The 12,828-nt window shown below is 42.7% G+C and overlaps 1 protein-coding gene across 1 annotated transcript; it reads right to left on the reverse strand.

Annotated features, from left to right (window-relative positions):
• Positions 1–8,138: 8,138 nt before the first annotated feature.
• LOC115648873 lies at positions 8,139–11,359 on the reverse strand. The gene is made up of 2 exons (XM_030557128.1): positions 10,270–11,359; positions 8,139–10,089 (listed from the first exon to the last, which is right to left on the reverse strand). Exons 1-2 carry the CDS (start codon positions 11,063–11,065, stop codon positions 8,465–8,467), a joined length of 2,421 nt encoding a protein of 806 aa, XP_030412988.1. The 5' UTR covers positions 11,066–11,359; the 3' UTR covers positions 8,139–8,464.
• Positions 11,360–12,828: the final 1,469 nt, after the last annotated feature.

Consider the following 12,828-nt stretch of genomic DNA (forward strand, 5'->3'; position numbering starts at 1 on the left):
TCCAAGCTTAGTTACCAGCTTGGACCTGGTACTTGCTGCCACCACCCAAAAAATTAGAGTGTTTTGGGGCACTCTGGTCCCCCTGAAAAACCTTCCCTGGGGACCCCAAGACCCAAATCCCTTGAGTCTCACAACAAAGGGAAATAATCCTTTTTCCCTTCCCCTCTCCAGGTGCTCCTGGAGAGATACACAGACACAAGCTCTGTGAATCCAAACAGAGGGACTTGCCCTCTCCGTTTCCAATCCTGGAAACAAAAGCACTTTCCTCTTCACCCAGAGGAAATGCAAAATCAAGCTAGCCAATTCAACACACACAGATCTCCCTTGATTTCCTCCTCCCACCAATTCCCTGGTGAGTACAGACTCAATTTTCCTGAAGTAAAGAAAAACTCCAACAGGTCTTAAAAGAAAGCTTTATATAAAAAGAAAGAAAAAATACAAATAGTCTCTCTGTATACAGATGACACAATACAGGGCAATTTCTTAAAAGAATATTGAATAAACAGCCTTATTCAACAAGAATACAAATCAAAGCACTCCAGCACTTATATTCATGCAAATACCAAAGAAAAGAAACCATATAACTTACTATCTGATCTCTTGGTCCTTACACTTAGAAACAAAAGATTAGAAAACAGAACTACTTCTCCAAAGCTCAGAGAAAGCAGGCAGACAGAAACAAAAGACCCAGAGACCCAATTCCCTCCACCCAAAGTTGAAAAAATCCGGTTTCCTGATTGGTCTAAAAATCCGGTTTCCTGATTGGTCCTCTGGTCAGGTGCTTCAGGTGAAAGAGACATTAACCCTTAGCTATCTGTTTATGACAAATGTGCCTTACTGAAAAAACCCCATAATACACATATGATAATATTACTATGCAATATGATGCTGCTAGGCTTGAATCCATGTCAAAATTATCCAGGATCTTTGAAAGGTAAGTGATGGGTAATTAAAGTGGAATATATGGAAAATTTAAAGGAACAGAATGATCAAAACTGCTTTTCCAATTTCACAGATTCTTTAACTGTTACCAGAGTTATCAGTTATCGTATGTCTACACTACATTTAGACATTTCTAGCTGGTTTATGCCAGTTGACTTGGGCTTGGAGAGCTTGAGCTAAGCAGCTGTTTAATTGCAGTATAGACTTCCCGCTCAGTCTGGAGCCTGGGCTCTAGGACCCTGAAAAGAAGGAGTGTTCCAGAGCCGTGGAAAGTTGGGAGGGTCCCAGAGCCCGGGCTCTAGGCTGAGCCCAGAAGTCCACAGTGCAATTCAAGAGACCCACAGCCCAAGCCCTGCGAGGCTGAGTCAGCTGGTATGGGCCAGCCACAGGTTTTTAATTGCAGCATAGACATACCCTAAGAGGACTAGCAAGAGTACCGATAGCTCCATCCACCCATTTGTACGGACTTTACTGAGAAAAGATAAGGAAAAGAAAATGCATGCATAGCAACTGATAATTCTACAAAGGAATGTTCTATTTTGTAATTATCCATAAATACTTCTTCCCAGAATGCTTATCTTTATATTCAGCCTCTATGAAAATAAGGAGACGCTTCCCTTTCAGTTCAGATTCTGCTGAAATTACCACTCTTGAAGCCAGTGCAAAATGGCTTGGTATAAATACCTAGACAGATAAAGTGATTTAGAAAATCTGATTCCTCAGGTTCCAGCTCTTGTAGTGGTACATGGTTGTTTTCCTCTTTGATCAGAAACAGTTTTTAGTGTGATTAGTTTTGCTAATCCAAGGAGGGAAAATAACACTTAAGCCAGGTAAAATAAAATGAAATTGTTTCATTCATTTCCTCTCAAGTGTGAAGTTCTATTCTATCATCAGCTCCTGATATAGATGGTATTTTTGCAGTTAGGATGTTCTGACTGAGTATGTTTTATATTGCCTTCCTAACTAATAAAACAATTAGCTCTATAGAGCTGCTTCTTTGTTTTTCTAAAACTGTTAATTAAATAACTCTTAAATCTTTTGCACAAACTCCATGGTCATTAGCTTGGGTCACTTCAGACTTTCTGTTAACTTCTTTTGGTTTTGTTTTTTTCCCCACTCGTTTTATCCCTGTTAATTTTCTTCTCTGTAGAAATCTTTTTATTAATTAGTTAACATATTTTACAGACCAACATAAACAAAGTTTTATTTGATTCAGTAAAGTAATAAGCCACAATTTTGCCTGATCCCTTCACCCACACTGCTTACTAAAATTTACTTTAGTATGGTTTATTGAAAATAATATGACTCCTTAATTTTAAATTCCTTTAAAAGCCCTCTGAAATACATATTGTAGATGTGGCATGTTATTAATGTGTCCTTCCACCATGAAATACAGTACCACGATATAAGATGGAACAGTATGAATAAAGTTATAACACGGTTACCATTATCCTACTATTCTGAATATTTCCTGTTTGTAATCTCTTTCTCTCTAGGGTCCTGTATGATATATGGAACCCTTCTCTCTCTCTCTCTCTAAAGTCTTATATGACACCAATCACCACTGTATCTGAGCACCTCACAAACCACAATCATAAAGTATCTTTTTTCTCTTCTCTCTCCCACCCACCCAGCAGATTTCTTGATAGCTTTATAGGTTTCTATGTGAGTGAAATACTTATTTCAGGAATGTTAAATCCCAGAAATTAATTTTGCATTTGAGTTCTGATTGCGAAACTCACGGTCTCTTATCTCATGACGAGTTTTGTGAACTTCATCTACTTGTAATAGATTGTGGCACAGCAGTAAGTGAGAAGGGGATGATAAGAGTGGGAAGTGGCGTGCCTGTAATGCTGAATGCTACAGAGGATTCTGGACTGAAGAGAAACCCATAGACACCCTAGGGAAACTGCCTTAATTTAGAGCAGCCCTTAGGTGCAGTCAGTCAGTACACAGATGGTGTAAAGCCATTTTACTGCCCCTTCCCTAACACTGTGACTTCTGTGCTCAATCTGTCTCTCAGAAGACACAACACAGAATCTGCCCCAGAAACTTAAAGGTACAGATGGTGTGAACACAGTTGGTCTATTTTATTAATGTGTCCTGTCTCCTTACATGACAACTTCCCCTCTATCAGCTAGCGATTTTCTATTCACTCATCCTCTTCATATCACCAGAAATAATCTCTTAACATAGCCAATATTGCTTTCTGTATTCCCCTTAGTCTTACCACACTTCTCCCTTATTTTTAGGAATGGTCCTCTTCTTCTGTAACTAATGCCCATCATTCAAGACCACTTAAGACATGTAATCGATATTACTTCTCTATTTTGAAGCCTTATTCTCTTAAACTGCTGTAGTACTTTCCAGGTTGTCAAAAAAAAAAAACATCTTTTCACATGTCTTAAACTAGCACAGCTAATAAGTCTGCTCAGTCTGAACTGTCACTCATGCTTCTGCCTTCCCTGCCACTCTTAAAGAGACATTGTTAAATGGAATTCAAACCTCTGAAAGATGTGCTTGAAATCAACAATGTCTCAAGGGTAACAACATATGATCCACACAAATAAAAGGAAAAAACCTATTTGCTCTTACATGTTCTTCACATGCAATTAATTTGAGATAATAAGCAATTGCACAGCCCTGTATCATTTCTATTTTTTTGTACTGGAAAACTGAACGAGTAGCCACACTTTTGTACACCTTAACAATGATAAAAGTGATGTACTTTTAAAATTCATATGGAAATCCATTATCTTCCAGGGCAATGTTAAAGCTGCAAAATTACTCTTAAAGCAATCATGGTTGTATGAAATGTCCCTCTACTTCTCTCAGCATATTACAAGCTAGAACTAATAAGTCTTTTTTAACGCAGTACTTTTTGTATGCATCTTGCCTTAATCATTTTCTGTCAGATGCGCTCCAGTCAGAAAGGGGATTACCAGCTTGCAGAATCGTTGTATGCAGCATCTGCTAGAGAAGGATTTTCCTGATCTCTGTGACTGACATGTTAGTAAAGGGAACACCTCAATGTAAAAATCTTCTAACTATAAACCAATGCACCTGTCAGTCATAGATGATATGCTGATGTCTTGAGTTTGGTGAGGACACCATCTGTACTGCTTTAGGATAATAAGTGCTCAGAACCAGGGATATATATCACTTTCTTTGCAGACAATAGAAAGAGCTCTTTAGAGAAGTGCACATAAATCTGTACACGGGAAGGAAGGAATTTAACTCACTTGGAAATTTTTACTGCATTCCACAGAAAGAATGTGCATTTAAAAACAGAGAGAGATCAGAAGAACCAGAATATACTGACAGCTATTCAGAGAGTGTATTTTAATGCACACCTACATGATCACAGACTATTCCTCAAATAATGCATCATCCAATTTATTTTCTGTCACAGTCAGGGCATATAGAGACCACCACCACAAGATTCTCTCAGTATAAAGTCTGCCTCACAAATCCTCCAGGCTGGCTCATTCTCATTGTCTTTCTCCTCTCCTACTCCTACTCCCAGGGTTCAGAGTTCCTCCGAAGACAATCTCATGATCACATGGACTTCCGCCACTATAAATTGGTTCACTCCTCCCTCAGCTCTGCCATTTTCCTATTCTCACAGCTCTAATTCTCCACTCTCTTTGACTCATAGACTTTAAGGTCAGAAGGGACCATTATGATCATCTAGTCTGACCTCCTGCACAGTGCAGGCCACAGAATCTCACCCACTCCTGTAACAAACCCCTGACCTATGTATGAATTACTGAAGTCCTCAAACTGTGGTTTAAAGACCTCAAGAGGCAGAGACACTGACATACTGTCCCCTCCATGCTACTGACATCAAGAACTGTCACCCAAGAAGTTCTGCTCCACAGGCCCCAAGCCTACAAGCTCCCCTCATCAAGTCCTAATCAACCAGGAGGCTAGATAGTTCAGGCAATAGCAGTGGGGCTCACTGCCTCTACCTTGCAGGTCTGCATCTGTCCTAGGTTAGGAGTGACAGGGAGAACATGAGCTTGATGGTCTCAGCACAGGTTTAGTGGAGAAGTGTCCAAAACAAATAGCAATGAGCATGCTGTGGGCCCCTGTTGGCAATTTCAGTGAAGGAGCCTAGGACTTGATGGATCCTGGGGGCCGAATGCCCTAGAGGTGATCCCCAAGGTAAGGCTGAGGAATGATGGTAGGGGGCAGCTCGGCGAAGCTTTGCCTGTTCTGTTACTATATTCTTGCCCCAAGGTTACGATAGCCCATACCCCAATGTTGATAGCCTGTTCTCACACAGACAGTGAAACCACGCGCTTCTGTCATCCTCCAGTTCTCTAATCATCCTAGGGCAAGGCTCTGAGCTTTGCCCTTTACCCACCAACTCTCTTCCCTGGGTTTCAAAGTCATGCTCTTCTGCCAGTACTCCCCTGCCACAGAACCCAAGACATGGCACATTCAAGGGTGTAAGGTTAATACCTGAAGATCTGTCTACTGAAAGCCATAAGGCCCACCACCCAGCCACTCAGAGGATCATGGACCCCACGACACATAGGTCTCCTTCTCTGGAGTCTGGGTGGCTACATCTGTCCCGTGTTGCTTTGAAGAAGTGAAATATAACTAAATTGACCCTGACCCTGCCCACCAGGGAGATCCCAACTCCAGCACAGGAGAGGGGCGTGCGCAGAAGAACCTACATGCTAAGCTCATCCTGGATCTCTTTGTATCGTTTCAGGTTCTCTTGGATCCCTTCCAAGATGAGACAAAATATCAGCCATTTATTTGCCACCTTTGACTTCCTCCATAAACCCACCACACTTCCTGCATCCTCCTTCCTCTCCATACAGAATATTGCCAAATATTTCAAAGAGAAATTGATTGTGACCTTCTTACTCTCTCTTCCTCTCCCTTCTTCCATTCTATCTTACTTTTCCCATCACTGATGCTAAGGTTTCTCACCACCTCTCCTCTAAGTCGTCCACCTATTCCAGTGACCCTTACTCCTTCTGTCTCATGACCGTCCTTGTTCCCCACTTTTCTTCCCTTCCCTTTTTCCTCAATCTCTCTCTCAGCTTATTGAGTGCACCATTAACAACTGCTCACTCTCCCTTCCCAACTCTGTGCTTGATTCCCCTCTCACCTGGTTCTTGACCCCGCAAATTTACTGAAACTATTCTTACCAAGCTCTCCAATTACATTCCCTGGCCTCTTCCTCCTTGATTGCTCAGTGACCTTTGACACTGCCAATCATACCTTCCTTTTAAAAATCTTTTCTCTTTTGACTTTTGTGCATCTTGCCCTTCCTTGTATTCTTCCTTCTTCTTTGGTTGTTCCTTCACTGTCATATTTCTGTGGGTCCTCACTCTTTTTTGATGGGGTTCTAATCCCTGAGGAGTCACTCCTCTTTGCTCATTACACCCTATCTTGGGATTACCTCATCTACTCACCTAGCTTGAACTACTAGCTTTATGCCAATGGTTCACAAAACTACCACTCTGCTCCTGACCTACACCCAATCCCATATCTCAGCCTGTGTTCCTGACATCTTGCCCTAAATTTAAAATTAAGGTGGCCAAAAGCAAGTTCATCTTCTCTCCCAAATCCTCTCTTTTCCGTCTATCCCTATCTTCTGCCACTGATGGCACATCCATCCTGCCTGCCATTCAGGCACATAACTCAGGTGTTATTTTGGACTGCCTCTTTTTTAAACCTGCACATCCAGACTACAATCAAATCCTGCAGTTTCATCCTCTACAACATTTTCAAAGTCTGACTTTTCCTTGGTCCACATCACTGAAACCTCTTGCCAGGCCCTTAGCATCTCTTTTCTGGGCTACCACTGTCCTTCCTGACACTAGTTTGTTCCCTCGGGTTCAGACACAAAATGCTGCTATTTAAAACAAACACTTTCCTTGCCAATTCCTCTCATCATGTCAGTCCCCTCAGCTCTCCACTGACTCCCCCTCATTTACTACATCAAATACAAGCTTCTAGTCCTTTACTTTAAGGGCCACATGTAATCTAGTCCCTTCCTACCTATCTATTCTTGTAACTTGTCACTCCCTGCCCCCTTCACTCTGCCAGTCTCACTTTCTTCCATTCTGCTCCTTACACATAGAACCAGTATTTTTCCCAGGAATTGAAATTTGGGGGGTGTTTGAATTTATGGGGGTAGGGGGCCAGGGCTGATGAGGGGTGAGACCGTGAGGGTGAAGGTGGGCTGTATGGCACCATGGTAAAACTGAACATTTTTTCATGACCATTTTATTAGATTTAACTCATGTTTTAAAATCATCACACAAATTAAAGTTGGCTACTCAAGCACTACGTCTACATCTGTCTCGGTTTCTTATGATAATTTTGCACAACTCTGTTAATGAACTTCTTGAATGCAATGCATTCATCTTTGGTGGCTTCTCGTGTGTACGATACTTCCATTCCTTCAATTGATATGCTCATTAGTTCATTTACATGATCAGGCAGAAGGTGACTTCTTTCAGAACATAAAATTCTATATAATGTCGTGGAAATTGACCACCAGTCAGTTGAGTTGATCAGACAGCCTGAGGCTCCTTTATTGATTAATCATAGATTACAAGCATATATGCAGGGAGAGACGACAGGACCTCTAGCAAGAGGGAAGTCGCTCTACCTTACAGCAATAATACCTGGGGTTATAAAGCTTAAAACCGCAAATTACCATATGAGCTTATACATCCGAGGATACCATATTTGGTTAATACAATTACATTTTTTAACCATCTGCAAAAACTTTTACCATTACTATACTGGTTATGAGCTAATCTGCAAGCCTGCTTTTTGCAACTTCCCCTTTATACGGGTTTTTTGTTAATGTCAGGACTTTGACACCTGGTTTTCGCCTACTTGCAGTGTCAGCAGCTATGTTTCTTAAGCAAATTTGAGGAACTTGGGCCCAAACTGCATATTCAGCCAAGTTTATTAGAGGTTAATTTTCTGTGTGCATAAGCTGCTTAATAAACTATAGTAGCCTAGCAGTTGTTAGTTTATTTGGCAGTAATGGATGGGTTTTTTAAGGGACTTTATGTCAGTTTAACCCCTTATAGCAGCATTTTGTGTTTTAGCAGCATTAAGTAACATATTAGTAGTGTATGATATAGTTAAATCAGAAAGTGAGCCTCAGGAGGGTTAGTATAAAATCAATGTTTTTACTTTGCTATGTATGTTAGTGTGATTGAGGCCTAAGGCCTTGATATGATTATTAACTTGATTAAGACCCGGTCTTTGGGCCTGGGGTCAGCTTTCTTTATCAATCCCCTCCTTTGTTTGCTGCTACTGGGCTCTCCTCAGCAGCAAACACTTCATCGAAATTTGAAATATTCATAAGTTCCTGCGCAATGTTTTCAATTAATTGCTGATTTACTGTTTCCTGGCCTGAATTGCCTTCCTGGGGAGCACTGGAAGGGGTTTCAATGTCGAATGTAACATAAATATCATCACTGGCATTGGTGGGTGTGTAATATGATGCAGTCCTAACAGGGTTAATAGAGACCATTTATGGTGGGGGATAGGAACGGGAAATTGTACTAAGGCAAGTACAATGTGACAAGCAATTACAGCAACACCAACAGCAAATACATACAAAGGTAACTGTACCAATGGCAAAAAGAAGCCATACATACCAAGGGTGTTTTTGGGGCGACTGAAAACTTTTTGTGAGCTGACACAGAACATCACCTTTAATACAAAGGGTGGAGACCAAATGAACCGTTTGAAGAGCATTTAAAGCTTCTTGGTAAACAGTTTCTAAGTAGTGAATTTGGGTTTGCAAATGTGAAATAGATTGAATGTCTGGTAGGAGGGATAACAATGAATGGAATCGGTCAGGAACAACAGAGGTCCAATCAAAAGGAACCTGAAATTTTAAATAAACCTGATAATCCTTTTCTGCGGGCCAGTAAATGTTGTGAGTGCCTGAGCTGGTGTGGAGGTTAAAGGCCACATCGTGTATGATTGAGGAATTAACATGAACGCAACTGCTGTTAGCAGATAATAGATCATGGGAGGTTAGGTCTTGTAAAGTACCAAGACCTTCCCAACATACTCGGTGATAAACAGTTACTACCTCCCCTGGGTGTAATTTTCTAAAACATTGCAGTTGTGGGGGTTGTAAAGGCCAATAGGTCCAAAGATCACCTAGACCTATCCAAAGGTCAGGGGTTATAGCTGGGGCACCAATTAAGAAGCGGTTAGGACCGCCAGGGGGTTTAATTTCCCAAACATCTCGATGAATTACCCAGTCCCATAAGCAACCACCCCAAGGGCCTGGAAGGATACGGTAAGTGGGGGCCCAAAATCCTTTCACGGGTCCATAAGCCCGGAAGGAACACTGTGAGCGCCAACACCTCCATTTAGAGAATTTCCACGTAAGTCTCCAAGGCCACAAATCGAGGGGTATACCTGATGTATTAGTAAGGGCAGTGGGCCAGCGCTGCTGTTCAAGGTCCTTACGTAAGGAAAAAAGGATAGTGTTAAGATAATCCTGTACTTCTGAACACGCTTGGTCCCACTGCAATGCCTTTCCTGATGTGGCAACCTGGTGAACCATTTGCTTAAGTAGGTCCTGGGTAACAATACTTAGTGCCGAAATAGTATGGAGTGCGCCTATACCGGCCTTCTCCTCAGTTATCTGAGCCCCGGAAATAAACCCCTGAGCTTGGTCTAGTTGTCCCAGATGACTGTCATGTTCCTGCGTTTTATATAGAGTCCAGGCTGACGCTGCAGTGTTGGCACCATGCAGTAGAGTGTCAACAATATCTCTTCTTTTTCTTTTTTCTGCAAGTCTAGCCTGCTGCTCTAGTAGGCGTATAGCCGCACCCTTAGAGCAATTAGAATAAGTACTAGTAATTTGGAAGTGAGTGAGAGGTATGGAGAAATGGACAGTTCCCAAGGTAGCATTTAGTATTGTCCATCTGAACCCTGATAAATGGGGGTTTTCAGTGGGCTCATACCACAATTGTTGGCTTTGTACCTGAATGCCCTCTTTGGCCAGTGTGATGTTGATTGAGTGTGAAGGGGTGTATTGAAGTAATGTGCAAGTCAGGTTTTCAGTGATGGGAATGTCCTGAGCACAAACAAACCCTACAGCAGCTAAACATATTCTGTTAACAGTAACATTAGTTCTTGTGGCATGAGTGGCTACAAAACATTCGGGACCCTCATCCGTGAGGGGCCAACATGTGCCTGGGATTAACATAAGGTCTATATCATGGTCAGTGTCCCACGTGTCTATAAAATTTTCGGCTTGGTCAGATTCTCCTGTGTATGTTAAATATGAGGTTATATTACGATAACTAAGGTATACCATACCAAACGCATTCCATTTAACATACCGTTGGTACACTTGACCCTGCAAGGAGAAAATTAACTTAGTTAGGCAGTAGGAAAACAAATTAGTGGAAGAGGGCCTAGGCCATTGCCTGATGGTTGAGGTTTTGGGTAAGTATGGATTTGCATGGGGCTCAAGGTGGGTACGACTGTTTGAAATACTAATAGATGGGGTTACTATGGGAGGATTACTTAGGGGAGGGACCGTGGGGGGAACAGTGGAAGTGTGGTCTAGTAATTCTGGAATGACGTAACATGGCCAGGGGACCTGTGGTGGGTTGCAATCAGCTGTACCGGGGAGAAATCCCAAATACCAATGTACCCCACATGACCAAGCCTGTCGGCCACAAGAGCCTCCCTGATACCACATTACGTAACGTCTTTTATACCATGGCCAATTTTTAACGTCCTCTATAGTAAGAGTTTTGAGTTTAGCAGTGGAGGCTTCTCGAGACTTTCTTACTTTCTTCCTTTGTTCGGCAGCAAGGTTTTGTTCGTCACACGGAGTGGAACGGGGAGTGATTTTTCCCTTTTCTTTAACTGCTATCCCGCACATTGGGTAGGGTGGAGTGGTTGTTTTGGCTTTTGGTTTTTCTGTTGACAGGAGACGTAGCGAAGTAGTCTTTCGGGCAGTAACTGAGAGTAGGTAAGAGTCATAAATGTTCAAAAGAAACATAAAAAACAGTAGAATGGTAATAAACCAGATAGAGGGCAACAGCCATTTCCGCACTCGAGCAGTCTGTTTGATCTTAGTCTGTGGATCGGTCATGATGCCTTATATAACCTGCCGACTTCGAAGGTGATACTTGGGTTTTTGCTTAGGTTCACCTGCTGACGTTGTCAGCCGAGGTTGTAGAACAGCCGGGGTACTGATGGGATCCAAAGGAGGCGTTACCTTCTTGCAGTGAGATGCGTGTACCCAATTTGGGAGTCCTTGGCACTTTACTGCAGTGTGAGTAGTTAGTAAGACCTGGAACGGACCTTTCCACCTGGGCTCCAAGGCAGACTTTCGTTGGAACACCTTACAGTAGACCCAGTCACCAGTCTCCAAGGGATGGCATGCGGTCTCAGCTGGATCTGGTAGGGCACTTTGGACCTGTGAATGAATAAATCTGACATGTCTAGTTAGCGTCTTGCAATATTCTAGTACATTTTCATCACTGAGTTGCAAATGCTGGGAGTTTGGGGATAGGGGCGGAGACACTGGCATTCTCATTGGTCTAGCCATGAGAATTTCATGGGGAGACAACCCATGTTTACGCATGGGAGTGTTCCTCATTTGCATTAGTGCTAGAGGGAGTGCATCCGGCCATTTAAGGCCTGTCTCTGCACACAGCTTTGCTAGCTTGTTTTTTAGATCCCCATTTTTGCGTTCCACTGCTCCCGCGCTTTGAGGATGGTGAGCACAGTGCAAACGTTGGTCCACATGAAGGGCCTTACAGATTTGTTGAGTGATTTGACCTGTAAAATGGGTTCCTCTGTCACTGTTAATTGAGACAGGGATACCAAAGCGAGGAATAAATTCCTTGAGCAACTTCTTTGTTACAGTGGTTGAGTTTGCCTAGGCGCATGGGTAAGCTTCCACCCATCCAGAATACATGCACACACACACAAGTACATACTCATATGAACAACACTTAGGCGTACTTATAAAGTCTATTTGGATGTTTACAAACGGTCCCCAGGGCGGTGGGTGTGCTGCCTGGGTGGTTCGAACCGGTCGCCCACTGTTGTATGCCAGACAGATAGGGCATGTTTGGCAGTATTGCTGGGCAATGCTTGTAAACTTTGGAGCATGCCAATATTTAGCTACAGAAGCAATCACCCCCTCCTTGCCTACATGGGCTAGCCCGTGTGCTAGCCGGGCAAGGTGTGGGAGCAGAGCCAAGGGTGCCACCAGGCGACCGTCTGGAGCATACCACAAGGCATTCTCTGGATGTTTGGAACATCCAGACTGTCTCCAGCAGTTTTTGTTATCGTCTGATGCTGACTCCTGTGTAAGTGCTAAGTCCTGTAAAGAGTCAACTAAAGAGACGGGCTGGGACATACAAAGAGTAAATATTTCAGTAGGAGCCGGAGACCCGGAAAGGGCCGCTTGCTTGGCGGAGGAGTCCGCCAGTGCATTTCCTCGAGTAACATCGTCATGGGGTTTTTTATGGGCTGCACATTTGACTACAGCAATAGCAGACGGTAACTGTAAAGCAGACAAAAGAGCATTGACATATGGGCTGTGGCTAATAGGTGCTCCGGTAGATGTAAGAAATCCCCTATATTTTCACAATTGCCCATAATTATGTACTACTCCAAAAGCATATCTTGAATCAGTATAAATAGTAACAGACGCTTCGGTTGCCAAGCAACAGGCTCGAGTAAGAGCAAACAGTTCAGCAACTTAAGCTGGTTTTACTGAAGGGAGAGAGAATGCTTTTATAGTACTGTGTTGATCGCATACAGCGTAGCCTGCTACCAGCTGCTCTTCCGCATTTCTTAAACAGGAACCATCTACATAATAAATCAACTCGGGATTTTGCA

Source organism: Gopherus evgoodei, chromosome 3 (assembly GCF_007399415.2).
Source record: "Gopherus evgoodei ecotype Sinaloan lineage chromosome 3, rGopEvg1_v1.p, whole genome shotgun sequence".
Classification (NCBI taxonomy): Eukaryota; Metazoa; Chordata; order Testudines; family Testudinidae; genus Gopherus; species Gopherus evgoodei.

What these genes read in the sequence shown, in the direction of transcription:
- LOC115648873 (XM_030557128.1), bottom strand. Translation starts at nt 11,065, where the DNA reads ATGACCGATCCACAGACTAAGATCAAACAGACTGCTCGAGTGCGGAAA. An exon ending in GAATGCGTTTGGTATGGTAT is followed by an intron (nt 10,090 to 10,269) that starts ACCTTAGTTATC and finishes ATGCCACAAGAA; the next exon opens with CTAATGTTACTGTTAACAGA.